At 46.0% G+C, this 17,040-nt stretch overlaps 5 protein-coding genes across 5 annotated transcripts; 3 read left to right on the top strand and 2 right to left on the bottom strand.

Annotated features, from left to right (window-relative positions):
* The first annotated feature begins 243 nt into the window (after positions 1-243).
* LOC133839474 (zinc finger protein 418) lies at positions 244-2,483 on the top strand. The gene is given in 5 exon segments (XM_062271062.1): positions 244-560; positions 624-1,301; positions 1,303-1,456; positions 1,518-1,565; positions 1,820-2,483. Coding segments are annotated over 5 exon segments (1,455 nt in total). The 5' UTR covers positions 244-374; the 3' UTR covers positions 2,209-2,483.
* Positions 2,275-8,671, bottom strand: LOC133839469 (nuclear factor related to kappa-B-binding protein). Its single transcript, XM_062271053.1, is given in 6 exon segments — positions 2,275-3,075; positions 3,141-3,859; positions 4,127-4,314; positions 4,316-6,708; positions 7,279-7,649; positions 7,652-8,671. Coding segments are annotated over 6 exon segments (5,058 nt in total). The 5' UTR covers positions 8,490-8,671; the 3' UTR covers positions 2,275-2,526.
* A 597-nt stretch (positions 8,672-9,268) lies between these two features.
* Positions 9,269-14,806, top strand: LOC133839470 (transcriptional regulator ATRX homolog). Its single transcript, XM_062271054.1, is given in 6 exon segments — positions 9,269-9,474; positions 9,947-12,044; positions 12,046-12,114; positions 12,116-12,227; positions 12,292-13,176; positions 13,237-14,806. Coding segments are annotated over 5 exon segments (4,194 nt in total). The 5' UTR covers positions 9,269-9,474; positions 9,947-9,998; the 3' UTR covers positions 14,319-14,806.
* On the bottom strand, positions 14,793-15,544 carry LOC133839485 (mediator of RNA polymerase II transcription subunit 28). The gene has a single exon (XM_062271074.1). The coding sequence runs from the start codon at positions 15,457-15,459 to the stop codon at positions 14,917-14,919; it is 543 nt and encodes a 180-aa protein (XP_062127058.1). The 5' UTR covers positions 15,460-15,544; the 3' UTR covers positions 14,793-14,916.
* Positions 15,545-15,664: 120 nt separating this feature from the next.
* Positions 15,665-16,961, top strand: LOC133839479 (uncharacterized). The gene has a single exon (XM_062271068.1). The coding sequence runs from the start codon at positions 15,742-15,744 to the stop codon at positions 16,807-16,809; it is 1,068 nt and encodes a 355-aa protein (XP_062127052.1). The 5' UTR covers positions 15,665-15,741; the 3' UTR covers positions 16,810-16,961.
* Positions 16,962-17,040: the final 79 nt, after the last annotated feature.

Raw genomic sequence — 17,040 nt, 5'->3', positions numbered from 1 at the left:
ATACTATTTCACATGGAATAATATACTAAAATATACCGATTTGTGATGAAAATTACCAGGGCTACATTAATGATGGCTGATCAGTATTGTAGGGCACTTGAATTCCAATATAATTACAAAAATCAAATATTCAATTAATTCAAAAGTGATTAATAAATAGATTTATTTTCCTAAACCTCTTTTGTGACTTTAGTATTTTTTTATATTTTTTAAAATTGAACCCAAGAATTTTAGTTATTTTCGAAGTGTTCTGAAAACTGCCACACTAAAGACAACAAACGAAAGCGTTTTGAACCTATTTGTATTACAAGACTTTTCAAATTTCTTTTGATGTATTTGGTGCGCTTGATTGTCCGCAATTTAACTGCATTAATATGGACTGTGCGGATCTGATGGCCTTCGAAGATGGCGACGAAATCGAGCCGTGTCGTGCATGCGGCATTTATTTCCTATTAAATCATTCTATTATCCAGCCCATTTTTACAAAACCTGATGCCGGTGACAACTTCAATAGCCAAATGTCTGACATTGTTCAGCAAATGAGTGATTGGAATCTACAGGTATTTGCTTACTTAGTTTATACTACGTAGTGCACATAACGAAGTCATTCTCCCACTCGTCAGGTGCTGCAGAACGATGGACGTCCTCAGTATATGTGCAAGTCGTGTATTTTGGAATTTCAAAAGGTTCTGAAGTTCAAGCGCAGCTGTCTGGAGACACAGCAGCAATTTGATACACTGGAGTATACGCGAGCGCACAATGGTGTAATCATCAAAAAGGAAATCGAAATGGAACAGACTTTCTGCGGTTTTGTTTACCTCGATACTGATGACGAAGAAGGCAGCGAAGAGGATGGCAGCACACGCGTCTGTGCCCCGTTAGATATCCCCCATGTACCCATTAAAATGGAGCATGCAGCTCGAGTGCCACTGGAAGCGCCACCCATTCAGCCACCTGCATCTAATGTTGCGAGCGATCTGCCAGAGGAGGCCACGTTCGCAAAGATTGAGCCCAAAGAACTGGCTGTTGCAAATGGCGTAAGTTCTATAATATTCGAAGCTGATGCTGCAGAGGATAACAGCCAGGAGAGTGATGATGAAATCATTAAATTCACATACGACGATCACTCCGATGAGGAAGAGTTAACAACGCTTCCAGCGCCCATCCAGGAGCCGGGAGTCTTCTGTAAACTGTGTGGACACGAGTCGCACTCACAGGCCGGGCACACAGAACACATGAGTCGCATACATATGCTCAAAGATTGCGAGTGTCACATATGTGGCAAGAGGTTTGTTAATGCCCCCCGAATCTCGCCTCAGATTTCATATGAAATGGCATAAGCTGCAGAAACATCTGAAATGTCCAATTTGTGGCTTCTTTTGTAACTCAAAGGACACTTTGAAGCAGCATAAATTGGCTGTGCATACGCGAACGAAATGTGAATACTGTGGCAAAGGTAAGGACTTTAAGGCTTCAAGTCAGCGGATTAATCAGTTATTTTCTTTTATATTTTGCAGTACTGAAGCACCAGCAACTACAAGCGCATTTAAACCGGCATATTGAAGGTAAATACTAATCAAATATATATTTCTAGATAGATACATATAAAATTCTTTTTACTGACTCATTGGCGGGATCGCACAGTCGGAACGCTAAAAGCTTTAAACTTGTAAACAATAGATTGGGCCACTCGATGGTGATTTCTTAAAATTGCAACTCTATTTAAAATTATAAATTAGAATTCTTCCCAGACAGAAGCATTCATATCATTAGCATGTATTTCAACCAGTGCTTATCGAGATTTGTTGTTTCATTGCAGCACACGAAGAGGAATTGGCCCTCAAATTGCGAGCAATGCAAGCAATAGAAACGCCAGTAAAACCTAGCCAAGAGACATGTTTGATTGGCTGCGCCTTTTGTGAAAACACATTCAGCGATGCCGAGGAACTGGAAGCGCACGTGATGAACATGCATAGAGCACCGACCACACCTGAAGAACTGGATCCTGGCGATACATCCTCAACTTATTCTCAAGAGGATACAAGCCAAGATACCGCGGCAGATGACAGTACGAATGTCAGTCAGCATTCCGACACAACTGTGGGATCAAACAAATCAATGTTCGAATGTCATATTTGTAACAAATCGTTCAACTTGACAATTAAATTAAACCGTCATCTCAAGAAACATGCAATGGCGTCCGACTGAAGTAAACGAAGAATCAATTCAACAGAAGTTCAACAACAAGCAAACGCACGCCATACCAAGAATCAACGATCATTTTCGTTCCTCTTCTCCACATAAAAATAACTTGCACATTACCCATAAATTAAATCTCGACTCATACTTAATTGTAAGCAAGGAAATTTTTTTATGTTAAACTTTTTTGCTTAGACTACTTTATATATATGTGTGTATATATATAAATGATAATGATAATGTAAAATCCAAACAAATGATAAAGTAAACAACGTAGTTAACAAGCCTCTGCCTCTGTCTCTTCTATCCTCTGTCATCAATTCACACCTAATTCGCGTGGCCTCCGCTCGCTGTTTTAATCACAGCTGTTGGCAGCAGTTTGGTGTTTAATGTTTTGCCAACCACCGCATCAACGGTTCCCGCAACATTGCTTAACTTTACACCGCTGTTGGCACTGACAACACCTCCAGCCGTCGACATGGGTATCACTTTCATGTTGGACAACGGTTTTAGATTGACACCTTGCAGTCCGGGGGAGAAGAACAATTGGCCGCCATTGCCTTGCACGGCAAATACAAGATTGTTGGCAGGTGTTGCAGTTGCTGCTGTTGTTGTCGTCGTGGTCGCAACGCTGCCGCTGCCACTACTCGCAGCCAACAACACATTCTTGCCCAGACGCAACGTTTGCGCTGCTCCAGCGCCAATGAGCAGAGTCTTGGGTGTACTCGCAATGCCGCTGGATGTGCTCGGCATGCTGTTGCTGTTGGTTGTTGTGCTGCTGCTGCCGCTGTTGCTGCTCGTAGCCAACCGCACGAGTTGGTTGCCCATGATTACCGTCTGCAGTGGCGCACCGGACGCATTGCGCGCTGGAATGGTCTGCAATGCAAATATTGAGCTATTTAATAAAGTTCACAGTATAAATATTTCAATTGAATACTTACCGCTCCCTGTATCTTCATTGTTTGACCGCCAATCACAATGCTCTGCGGCGTCGTTTTCATTGTCGTCGTTGGCGTCGCCGCCTGTGTTGTGCTCACCGCATTTGTGGTGCCCAGCTTAAGTGTCTTGGCATGCAGCAGCAGCGGCTTGCCAGGCACAACCGTTGTCTTGCCAATGATCTTGGGCACTATTCCCCCAGGGCCAGCAGTCACAATTCGCGCCGTTGCCGGCAACTGCTTGGCCGTCGTTCCCGCTATCGATTGCAACGGCGCTTGGCCACTGGGTGACATTGTGATGATGTTGCCTGGCGCTGTTGAGGTGGCCAGTTGTATGATATTGCTGCCAGCGGTCAACAGCTTGCCGGGCACTGATTTCTGCAGTAAACTATCCAGCGTAATGATGTGACCACTCTGTGTCGTTGCTGTGTTGCTGGATGTAGCACTAGAGCTTGCTGCCGACACTGGAGTTGTTCGTATAATACGCGTCGTTGTTGTTCCTGCCGCTGTTGAAGTTGCTGATGATGTTGACGACGGTGTCGATGCGGCTGCTGTTGCCAGCGGCTGCTTGAAGCTCTGAAGCACAATTCGCTGCTGCTGCGGCGAGAGATTCGCAGTGGTCAACGTTTTTGTCGTCTGACCGGGCACAGTGCTGAGTATTTTGGGCGCCGCTTTCGGTGGCGCCTGGAACACAATGTTTTTGTTTGATGAAATTGCTGTGTTGCCTGCAAAAGAAAAAGAGAATTTAATTTTAATATTTAATGGCAGTAGAATGCGTTAATCTAAATACAAGTTTTATGAATTAAAAGAATAAGTTAAAAGTTTTCTTTTGTATGATTTCCAAACCATTTGAATTACCTTATTCAATTATTTATAATTCAGTTTTGTGTTTACTGATGTTGAATAAACAATTCATATGTTGATTTAATCCGTTGTAAATTATATGTATAAATGTAATGTATAAATAGATGATGTATCCATGTTCGACTTACCGACAAGTATTCGCTGCTGTTGCTGCTGCTGGAGTTGCTGTTGTGGTTGCTGCTGCTGGCTCTGAATAGCATTGGCAGCCTTCTGCTTGAGCTGATGCTGTTGGAGTGTTGCAAATGCTTGAGGCGACATCTTCACAATGGTGCTCGTGCCTGTTGTTGCAGCATTGGTGGCAATCGAGGGTGCCGCTGGCTATGACCGACTTGTTGCTCACAATGGAGACGGCGCCAATCTTTTGCTGCAACGGACGCACTGTGGTCTGGGCGAGCATACGTGGTCCTAGGATTTGCACAGAGCCCGCGGGTTTGGTGGCCAACGTTTGAGGCTGCAGCTGGACAACAGAAGGTTTCGTTAATGCACCACTTGTTGCACCAGCTGGCAGCAGTCGTATGATGTTCTTGGGCATTGTCTGTCGCACTGGAGTCGTTGCTTTGTTGTTGCTCACGGTCAACAACTGCGGTTGCTGTTGAGATTGTTGCTGCTCGAGCGGCACGATAAAACTGCCAGTTGTGCTTGCGCCGGCTGTCGTCGCTGCTTGTGCGGGGGAATTGATAACAATGGGCTTCTTAATGGCCAGCTTCTTGCTGGGCGTGGCAGCCACATGCACCGTCTGCAACCCGGTAGGCGTGGATACCAGAATGGGCGTGGTATTGCGGGCCAATTGTTGCGGCTGCTGCTGTTGCGGTTTTGGCGACGTCTTCAGCAGTTGCACGGTTGCTGTGCCCGCAACTTGCGCCGTATTATTGGTGGTTGATCTATCTACAATGGTGACAACGCCGCTGCGTTGCGTCGTCGTCTTCAACAGCGACTTTTGTGCCGTATGTGGACTGACTGCAGCTGTTGCTGTTGCACTCACTGCTGTTGCTGTCACAGCTGCTGCTGTTGCTGGCGGCGTCGTGTTGATATTTGTGGGAGGTATGTGATACTTGAGTGGCGGCACAGGTGGACACTTGACCTGCAACGCTGCAACGGGATGCTTTTTGATCAGCGTTGTAGTTGCTGTCACATGATTCGGCATCGTTGTGGTGGCTGCCACTAGAGCAGGCAGCTCTTGGCCTTGTGCCTGTGCTTGCGTCGCCTCAAAGGGCTCGTCTCTCTTTGGCTTGTTGTTGTTGTGCTGCTTGCGTTGCTGTTGCTTCTGCTTGACCAACGTTTGATTCTGTCGATGCATGCGCTCAAAGTCCGCCTCGTTGCGATTGCGATGCAAATAGATCCAGATCTTGCGACGCGCATCGTAGCGCACACAAGGATCGACACCGCCATGCATGCGATCCAAGGCGCCACTCACAATCGTCTGCAGCACATTCTCCGCCGCCTGGCGATTGATGAACTGCGAGCACTTCAACAGCTCGGAGATTTCCGAGCGTGTTCCCTCGCCATTCGGCAGTCGAGCGGTGGCATCGCGCACCAGCGTCAGGATGGTCACAAAGGGCGGTCGATCGTCCACCATGACGGCATGGCCACGCGCTTTGTTCAGCGCCAGACTCTGCGTATAGATGCCCTTCACAGGACCAACGACGCTCTCGTAGCCGTGCATGCGATAGGTGAATGGTCGATGCGGTTGCTCGAAACGCAATCGCTCCTGCCGCTGAAATTCCAGCATCTCTGCTTGCGTGGCCACACGCACTGTCCAACTGGTGGGGCAACGAGGAGCTGGCGTTGGTGTTGCATCCACGCCAGCAGCGGGACTTAGCTGCTGGTGTTGTGGCGTTAGCTGCGCTGTTTGTGGCAACTGCTGTACCAATGCATCCTCTTTGCGTCGCTGCAGCCAGAATTGACACAACGTTTGCAGCCGTGCATCCGAATCCCGACCAGCGCCAATCCATTGGTAAATGCCCAGCTGTGTTTTGTGCTCAATGTATGGCACATATTCCGCCGGCAGTGTCACAAAGTCTCCGGCCAAGAAGTTGACGGCCGACTGCAGCATTTGCGTCCAATCGTTGGGCAGACTGCGCACCCAGTCGGGCAACCCGGTGACACAGCTCTCTGTCCGCCATTTGAGAAGCAGCGTCTGCAATTCTGTGTAGTTCAAACGATGCTGTGGTGTTGATACAAACAGATCACGAAGCAGCGAGAAATAGCAGGCAAGTGGCGCAGTCGTTGAGGACGACGATGTTGTCAGCTCCCTGGTCGGACTGCCTGTGATGTGGGCACCAGCCTTGACCATAGCTTTAGGTGAACTGCTAATTACTGAGCGAGGCGTGAACGGTTCCAGTTTAGGCAGCTCAACGTGACCAGCTGCAGGCGACGCCATTCCTGCTGTTGGTGGCGCAATGATTTGCTGCATCGCCTCTGCCTGCTGCTGCAACTCCTGCTCCAGCTCGTCCTCGTCGGGCTCGATGGCCGCTCGTCCGTACAGCTGCTGCGGCTCATCCGTGAGCAGTTCCGTTGGGGGCTCCACTTTCGATGCGTTTGCTGACGAATTGCCTCCGATGGGCACGAGCGCTGGGGGTTCATTCACATTGTGATTGAGACGCGCTGTCAACGCCTTTGGTTTGCGTCCCGGCTTGAAATTGCCCACAAACTGGGCACGGGTGCAAATATCACGCAATCGAATGTCCGCCGTCTCAAAGTCCGGCAATTGCTGCGAAAGAAAGTCAACAAATTAGTACAGTTATCAATGTTAATATACAAATAATCAAGTATTGATACTAGAAAGTTTTAATTGGAAATCAAGGTTGCCATTTGATTTAGGTCTTAAAACCAATGGGTATCAATATTAATTTTAAGTTAAAAAAATAACTGGCTTTATAATATACTTAGCAGACCTCAAATTGTACCATTCAACAAAAAATATACCCAGCTTGGTACTGTACCAAAGCGTCAACATTCGAAAATAACGATGCCGTCTCAAAAATATTGTTTGCACCCATGATTGTATCAAATCGTTTTAAATAGTTAAATACATATAACCGATACATTTCGAATCAGATGTAAAATATAGTAAAAACTATTAAATTGAACCGAAGAAGAAAAAAAGTACCAATTACACTTGGGTGCAAATGTACCAAAATATTGTGCAACAATCGAAAATCGATAATCGCAGCACTGAACTTCAAAATAACAATCAACACTCAATAACAGGCTTTGAAACAATTATAGGCTGCTCCAAAGGAAAAGTTTCATTAATATTATTTATAATCGGCCTACTCACCGGCTGCTGCTGTTTTCGTCGCTTATAGTCGCGCAAGTATTTCTTGAAGTTCTTCTCGGTGAGCGGCTGCATCTTGTCTGCCTGCATGCTACGCAATACCAGTTCATCCTCCAATTCCGGACGACGCTTGAAGAAGCTGCTGTAAATACATTTCTTATCTGCCGCATTCGAGGGTCGCGTACTCGTCTCCATCTTCAGTTGACGCTCCTCGGCAAGGATAGCCAGCTGTGTTGCCTGCTCATCCTGCTCGTCGGCACTCAACTCCCCAGGTTGCAGCTGTAGATCACGCGTCAGTTCTACAAGCTCTTGGCAATATCGTTTTCTCGCACGCTCCACACAAAACTTGTTCTCCCCTGTGCAGCGTGGGGGGTCTTTCGCTTGCGTGGACGTGACTGCAGCTTGAACGGACCATTACCTAGCCCCAGGTTACCATCAGCATCGGGTGGCGGAGCCATTACGTAGATCTGCTGCAGCATTTGCTCGCGGGAGAGAAACAGTTCCTTGGCCAAGCGGCTGAGCCGCTCGGACTGTTGGAAACGACGCTCCCGTCGCTGTGAACGTTCGATGCTGAGACGCAGCTGCAGCACATCAGGCCGTAGACTGCCTTCCTCCAGCTGCTGTTGCAGGCGTAGTAGTGGCGATTGCCCAAACCGCTGTAATCCTCCATTGAAGAGCTGCAATAACGTGCGCTGCTGCTCGGCTGCAGCCTGCGAAGGCGTTAGGATCGAGGCATAGCTTGGTAGCAGTGGCTGGAGCTGAGCCTGCATGTTGTTAGGCAACATTTGCCAGGTCTCCACGCTGAAGAACTCGTGGAATATGGCCGCACTCTCGCAGAGACCACGAGGCAAACGAAATGTGTGAGTTTTGCTTAGCTGCGCCAGCTCCAATTCATCCGATTGCGTGGTGGTGGCATCATCGGAGTCGCTGTCGCTGTGCATGTCCTGATCGGAGGCACCGTCGTCCTCATCCACATCGTCGTCGTCTTCGTCGTCGCTTGAGTTGCTGCTGCTGGAACTACTCGCCGTTTTACCGCTGTTGCTGCTGGCAGCGCTGCTGTTGCTATTGCTGCAGTCACTCAACTGGCCATGATTGTCGTTGTCGTTGATGTTGTAAGACCCGCTGAGCTCCTCCTCCTCCTCCTCGGATTCCGGGTATGGCATGCTGCTGTTGTTATTATTGCTGTTGCTGCTGCTGTTGTTGTTATTGCTCATTGCTAGTCGAGTTTTTCGTCGTTTTTACTCAATTAGTGAATGCAGCGCTGCTTCTCTTCGCACACTGGGCAAATTTTTTCTCTACACTAATTTATAATTTTTGTCTCTTCCGCTGCCTCGTTATATCAAACATATTCGCTGCTTGTTTTCCTCTTTTTATTGCTTTTTTTTAGAGGTGAAGAAGAAACATCGATGGCACCATCGACCTATCGATGTTTTTAAAATAAAATTGCTATCGATTTTCTTATCAATCAAATTAATATACATTTCTGGATATAATTCATGTATTAATAAATAAATAAAAAGTTGTATCTTTAATCTTTTCATGAAAAATACATTTCTTAACGTAACCCGCAGTGCGCTCGTAAGCAGAATCGCCGATGAAATATACCAAAACATAAAATCCGATAGTTGCCGACTCTATTGTTTTTTGCCATCGATGGTAATGAAATCGATGTTTCGATGGTTCAGTTGCATGCTTCCTCTCCATTATTACTTTTTATTTTCGGTTCGCGTTGGCAGCACCTGTCGCATAAATCAAAAACTGGCAACGCCATTCCAACAGCTGGGGGTATAGTCTACAATTTACTGATTTTGTAATATAATGTAACACATTTCACAATTCATAAAATCACTTCAAAAAAAAAACTTCAATCCTATGAAAATACGTAAATACAACAACTTCCTGACCATTGCAACAATTTCAATTTAAAAGATATAGTTAACAATTGCACTATTATTTTGCTCATCTCTAATGTCGGCACTAGAGTTGCCCTGGCCATTAACAACATCTGTGTGCTTGTGTGCTGTGTATACCAGCAAATAAATTTTTTTAGCGGCGGCGTAGGCAGCGCACTGCTTCTCGTTTTCTTAATCTACATAAATCATTTTGTCGTTAGTAATTATATTTGTTTAAACATATATTTAATGGATGCAAGGTGCAAGATCTATGCGAAATCAGAACGCAAATGAAAAATTGCAATCGGTGAGTGCCACCTCTGCCTGTGTATGTATAATACATGCGTGTGTGCGTGTGAGTATAGTGCATGTGTGTGTGGTACGCGTCTGTGCCAAAAAGCGCGGCGGCGGAATGTTGAAAATTTAATAAAATTAAGATGTTTTTTGTGTTGTTTTGTTGAATTATGAATAGCGCATAAATTAGAATTTTCTTTATGCAAGTAAATAAGCTCGGATAATTCAGTCTTAAATAATAAGCTAATAGCATTAGCTTAGAAAAAAGCCGATGAGTTTTGCAAAAAAAAAAATAAGAAAAAACTCCAAGAAAAAAGAAGAAGCAGAGCGCAACAAAAACGCCGAAAGCGGACGCTCAATAAATATGCAGCTGGAATAAACACTTTGTTGCATTGCAGATTTCAATTATATGCATATACATATATAGATGTGCAAATGTGTTAGTATCTTAATTTTCTTCGTTGTACAAATTTGTCTTTTTATAGTTTTGTTTAAAATTGGGACGCGTAGCAAGGAAGCACGAATACACCGTTACCTATGGGAGAGGAAAAGACAGATTCTCGGGAGACAATTGCTGGAACTTCTTTGATCAATCAAGCGGACGGTGACGCTGACTGCGACGGCAACAGCGACGTCAAGAGCTCGAAGAAGAAGAGCAGCAGCGGCAGCAAAAGTACAAAAAGAAGACAACCAACTGAGCAATCTGAAAAAATAGACAACAATGTCAAAGAGAATTCAAGAACAAAAACAAATGAAACAAAATCTGGTAGCAAAAAAAGTAACAGCACAATTGGTAACGGAGATGCATTAAACGAAGTTGGCAACTCTGCTGACGAACAACAAGAACAGCAAAGTACTGTAGAAGAGAAAGAAGAGAAGCCAGCATTTAAAATAAGCATTGTGCCGCTAGAGAAACTCTTGGCCCAGCCGGACAGCAGCAGCAACAACGCTCGATCAACACGCAACTCGGCGAACGTCAGAACGCCAAAAGCAAACTCAGACTCAAAGATTCTCAGTGTTCGATCGTCACGTCGCAGCCGGAACAATAACGTTTCCATTGTAGAGCTGAGCGACAGTGAAGACGACACGGACGAAGAAGACATCATAGTGCGAAATCCAATACGAGCTCGTCAAACACGCATCAATTCAACATCCTCCAGCACCAGCTCCAATAACAAGATAAAGAGCAAAGTGAGTGGAAAGAAGCCGCCGGTGAATAAGAAGAGTTTGCTCAGCAAACTGCTGATCGATAGCGACAGCAGCACTCTCAACGAGGAGCCAATTAAAAGGACGCTGCGTCGTTGTGTTGTGCGCATCCAGCGCACGAAGCTGCCTACGAAGCCGCCAGCAACATTAGCCGAAGTCGAAGGCGAACCAGAAGTCAAAGCATCCGAAAAAACAACAAACAAAGCAGCTGCAAAATCAAAGACAGTCGAAACAACAACAAGCAAGGCAGCAGCAAAAGCAAAATCAGCCGAAAAAGTAACAACAAAAGCACCGGAAGCAAAAGTCCAAGTCTCCAACGACATCGACAACGGAAAGAAATCGGATTCGAAGCGAAGGATGAGCACAGATACAGAGATGGAAAAAGCGAGCACTTCAAAACGCAATCGACGTGAGAAAAGCGCCAGTGATAGCGACAACGATTCTGATTACAAAGATGCACTAGATGATCAGGCGGAATCGGATCAAGATAGCGACGATAAACAAAACAAATCCGATGTCGAAGCTGAGGCTGAAGAGGAGGCTGCTCATAGCAGCGGCAGCGAGGTGATGCCGCAACGAAAACGTCGCACGTTTGCGGGCAAAAAGGATGCGGGTGGCTCTGCAAATGATTCATCTGATTTCGAACCCGAGGACAAGAAAAATAAAAAGAAACGGAGACGAATTAAAAAGAATTCCAGCGGCGAAAGCGATGACGATGAGAAGAACAAGAACAAGCGCAAGCACATTCGTAAAATTATCAAAACTAAAGACTTGGATCTGAGCACCAAGGAGGCGGCCAAAGAGGAGGATGATCGACGCAAACGCATCGAGGAGCGCCAAAAGCTCTATAATCGAATTTTTGAGAAATCTGAGAGTGTAGAAATCAACGAGCTAGTGCTCGATTTCGACGAGGACTCCAAGAAGGCGCTACTGCAAGTGGACAAGGGTCTGCTGAAGAAGCTGAAACCCCATCAGGTGGATGGCGTGAAGTTCATGTGGGATGCTTGCTTCGAGACGCTAAAGGAGAGCGAGAAAAACTCCGGCTCCGGTTGCATTCTGGCCCATTGCATGGGTCTGGGCAAGACCTTGCAGGTGGTTACCTTGTCGCACACGCTACTCATCAATACGCGACGCACGGGAGTGGAACGTGTGTTGGTCATCTCACCACTAAGCACTGTGAACAATTGGGCACGAGAGTTTGTGCATTGGATGGGATTTGCTCATCGACGTGACATTGAGGTCTATGACATTTCCAAATACAAGGATAAACCGACGCGCATCTTCAAGTTGCACGAATGGTTCGAGGAGGGCGGCGTCTGCATTCTGGGCTATGATATGTATCGCATTCTGGCCAACGAGAAGGCCAAAGGATTGCGCAAAAAAGCAACGCGAGCAGCTGCAGCAAGCACTCGTTGATCCGGGGCCAGATCTAGTTGTTTGTGACGAGGGGACATTTGCTGAAGAACGAGAAGACTTCGATTAGCAAAGCGGTCACCCGGATGCGCAGCAAACGGCGCATTGTTCTCACTGGCACGCCGCTCCAAAACAATCTCAAAGAATGTAAGTTGGCAACTGAATTGCTTGTTTTCCATTGAATCTAACAAATATTTTATTCTGTTCACAGACTATTGCATGATTCAGTTCGTGAAGCCCAATCTGCTGGGCACCTACAAGGAGTATATGAATCGGTTTGTCAATCCCATTAGCAATGGCCAGTACACTGATTCCACAGACCGCGATCTGCGTCTGATGAAGCATCGGTCGCATATTCTGCACAAGCTGCTCGAGGGTTGCATTCAACGGCGCGATTACTCAGTGCTGGCTCCTTATTTGCCACCCAAGCACGAATATGTGGTGTACACCACGTTGTCAGAGTTGCAGCAGCAGTTGTATGGCTACTATATGACCACGCATCGGGATCAGGCCAGCTCCGATATCTGCGGCAAGGGAGCGCGACTGTTTCAAGATTTTCAAGACTTGCGACGCATCTGGACGCATCCGATGAATTTGCGCGTGAATAGCGACAATGTTATTGCCAAGCGTCTGCTCAGCAACGATGACTCTGATGAAATGGAAGGTTTCATATGCGACGAGTCCGAGGAGGAAGACGCCGCTTCGAATTCATCGGACAGCGCCGAGTCCTTCAAGTCGGATGCTAGCTTAACGCTTGTTTCAAACGATGCCGCTGGCGGCAGCAAAGTCAAGAGTCGTAAGACCCGCAATGGTGTACGCTCTGGTATGGTGGATAGCGATTCGGATGTGGAGCTGCTGAGCGGACCAGCTGTGCAGAAGGATGATCCATCCGAGTGGTGGAAGCCATTTGTCGAGGAGAAGGAGTTGAACAACGTTAATCATTCCCCCAAGCTACTCATCCTATTGCGATTGTTGCAACAGTGCGAGGCCATTGGTGACAAGCTGTTGGTCTTCTCGCAGTCCCTGCAATCTCTCGATGTCATCGAGCATTTTCTCTCTCTGGTGGATAGCAACACCAAAAACTACGAGTTTGAGGGTGAGTTTCAAATTACGAAATTGAATCTTCACATTTGATTTCATGTTATTCTTGATGTAGGCGATGTGGGTAACTTCAAGGGCTGCTGGTCACCTGGCGAGGATTACTTTCGTCTGGACGGATCATGCAGCGTGGAACAGCGTGAAGCCATGTGTAAGAAGTTCAACAATGCAACCAACTTACGTGCACGTCTCTTTCTCATTTCGACACGTGCTGGCGGATTGGGTATTAATCTAGTGGCTGCCAATCGTGTGGTCATCTTTGATGTCTCCTGGAATCCCTCACATGACACTCAGAGCATCTTTCGTGTGTATCGCTTTGGTCAGGTGAAGCCCTGTTACATCTATCGTTTGATTGCCATGGGCACTATGGAACAGAAGGTCTACGAGCGTCAGGTGGCCAAGCAGGCAACGGCTAAGCGTGTGATCGATGAGCAGCAAATCTCTAGGCATTACAATCAAACGGATCTAATGGAATTGTACACGTATGAGCTGAAGCCAAGCGTTGAACGAGAAATGCCTCTGCTGCCCAAAGATCGTTTGTTTGCCGAACTGCTGACAGAGCATGAGAATCTGATATTTAAGTACCACGAGCACGACTCGTTGCTGGAACAGGAGGAGCACGAGAATCTGACCGAAGAGGAGCGCAAGTCCGCTTGGGCTGAGTACGAGGCAGAGAAGACGCGTGCCGTCCAAGCATCCCAGTACATGAGTTACGATCGTAATGCCTTTGGAGCGACGGTAGCCAGTCAGTTTGGTAATGCCTCTGGCAGTGTGACCTCCAATAAGATCTTTGGCTTCCGCTCCGATATTCTGCTGCAGTTGCTGAACATGAAGATATCCAAAGATCATCCGGAATTAACTCAGAATCAGGTTATACAGCTAGTGCCTAGCTATCTGCAGCAACTGTACAATGAGATGAACAATGGAGATCCGACCATGTACAAGGACCTGCTGCAGCTGCACACGCACATCGTGCATCCCAGCGGCATGTACATGAATCCATTGCTTTATGCCAATCAGCATCCATCGGCGGCGGGTTACAATCAAGGCACTGGACAAGCAGTTGATGGAGCTGCTGTTGCGCCAAACGCAGCCAATGCAACGGGCTTTGAGGCGGACAAGGTATACGAAATTGATTAGATGTCGGAAATCAGAGGAATATACAATGATGATGCGCACACTGATTGAGTTTGGATGGATAGCAAAAGCGATTACTTCATTTACACACATGTGTGGTTTTTTTTTTCGATTTCGATTTAATGTTAGTTAATGGATATCTTTTCATTGGAAACCTAAATCGAGTCGCGCGAACTCGCTTTGTTTTCTCACACAACTATACATAAATATAGCCCATATATATAATTATATATATAGTTTGTATGCCTGACTTTAAGTTAAAAACTGTCCTAATACGTTTAGAATTATATTAGATACCGATACCAATACCCAACATCAGACAAACCACAAAAGTAAACAAAAACAAAACAGACGAACATTATTATATGTATGAGTAATAATACCTAGAAATATTAGCTATTATATACGGATCTTTCATCAAAGGTCGAATCAAAATTTAACTACACACGCAGAAGAATAACAATAAATGGCACAGAATACGATAAACATAATGCTCATTTTTAATTCAAATATTAACTAAACAATTGTTTTTTATAGGTTTATTAAAATTTGACTTAGGATTAAAGTTACTAACTAATTTACTTGGGCGGCAGTTTGCCCATCATACGCAGCTGCTGCATTGCTGCGCCTGCAACAGATGCTGCTGTCCTGGCTGCATCTGCCCCACCGGCGGCATTCCACCTGGCGGCATGCCACCCATCATGCCAGGACGTGGTCCAGGACCTCCCATTGGTGGCATGCCGGTGGGACAAGGCCCTGCCATCATAGGTTGTGTGGGACGATTGTGCACGCCCTGCTGGATGTCGGATAAGCATGCCTTCCACTCCTCCAGACGATTGTAGTGCTTCTGCAGCAAGGCTTCTTTACGTTGAATTTCAATGCTGAGGTCTTGATTCTCGTCCTTGATGAGCATGTACGGCTTTAGTGTGGAAACGAGAAATCGTTTTTGCAGAAAGAAAGCTTCCATTTGGCGTGCCACATCGATGAAGCGATTTGTTGTCTTTTGCACTTCCAATTCGATCTCCTCCTTGTTGGTGCCGGAGTTTGGTTCTTGTTTTGTTAGCGAGAGCAGGCAGGCTTGAAAGGCTTCCTCGAATTCGTCCATTAAGTTCCCGCCACCGGCTTCGTTATTCGGCGTGGACATATTGCTATTTTTTTTATTGCTCTGTTTTTGAAGTATAAACACAAAAAACAATTTAAGTAATTCGCGAAATACGGCGTCCAACTAAATATTAGGGAAGGGAGACCATAAGCAAGGTGTATCGATGTTTTAAAATTATACCAATTTAGTATTTTATATCGTTGCTTATAAACATCGCCTTGCATATTTTTAAGTTATCGATTAATTGCTGTATGGAATATCATTACTGTCTCTCTATTCCGCTAAACGCAATAATTAAATAACAAGCTAAAAAATATATTTATAATGAGTGCGCGACTCATTGTTCGGAATTTCTGCACAGCTCACTGGGCGCTTCAAGCTCGAGTACCGCGTCGCGCCAATCCCGGCATAAGCTACCAGCTGCAGGAATCACAACAAAATCACGAAGCTAGCGAGGATTATGCGGACATGGAATCGGATTTTATGTCCGCCGGTCGCACATATCGACAACACGAGGCGGAACGCCATCAAAACCGCGATCGGGTGCGTCAGTTCATGATCAAGCACAAATACTTTCGAGCTGCCAAATTACCTAACTTGCTCCTCTACGCGGAAAAGGAGCAAATGCGACTCCTACATGAACGTGATTCTGAGGAATGGAATATTGCGCGCTTAGCTGAGAGTTTTCCCGCAACACCGGAAGTTGTGCAAAAGTTGCTGCGCTCCAAATGGCGACCACTAAATGTGGAACGCATTCGTTCACACGACGCCGGCGTAATGCGCAACTGGGCGCAATTGCGAGCTGGCAAATGTCCTGACGTGCCGCCAGAGCTGTTGCAGCATCTGCAGAAGTTTGCGCAACGTCGCCAGCAGGATCTAAAGCAGTTGTCACCAGAACAGTGGCCAGCACGTCCTGAACTGCCAGTGCCCCAAACAAATGAATTTCGTGCGCTGCTGGGAAATGGACAGAACACACCAAAGCAAGTGGCATTGAACAATCCTGGTCAGAGAGTCGAAAGTCCAAAGCGACCCGAAGGCGATGAGGAAACATATTTGCTAGACAAGGTGACGAACAAGCGTAAAATGCGCCTGCAAGAGCTTAAGGAACTCCAGTTGTTGCCCCAACAAAATCCCGACCTAGACAGGCCATTGCCCAATCCCAGCGGCACTGGCATCCTGCCGAACTTTGTGCAGAAGTTCGAGCCCAGTGAGGTAGTTGTAAGCGTGGCAGACCAGCGCAAGTACGAGATGAGCAGGATAAAGGACCGCATTGTAATACCACGCAAGTTATATCGCGAGGGTGCCACATATCGTGTGGAGGACGCCTACTACGATGACGATGGCGAGTTCTTGTACCGTGTGCCTGGCATGACTGGCGGAAAATCGAGATGATTTATTAAAAGAAATATTCAACATTTTTTCATTGTGTAGATAATATTTTTGTGAATAAGTTGAGGCTCAAAACACAGTATGTTTTTTAACTTAATAAACCAGTTGTTATACATTAAATTATTAAATGGATAAATTCGAAATAAAGCACAACATTTTATTATAAAAATACAAATAGTTAACCATTTCTCATATAATATTATATATTTATAATTCTTTCTCCTGACTTATTGA

Source organism: Drosophila sulfurigaster, chromosome 2R (genome assembly GCF_023558435.1).
Source record: "Drosophila sulfurigaster albostrigata strain 15112-1811.04 chromosome 2R, ASM2355843v2, whole genome shotgun sequence".
Lineage (NCBI taxonomy): Eukaryota > Metazoa > Arthropoda > Insecta > Diptera > Drosophilidae > Drosophila > Drosophila sulfurigaster.
The sequence above is the reverse complement of the archived record's forward strand: the minus strand, read 5'-3'. Positions and strand labels throughout refer to the sequence as shown.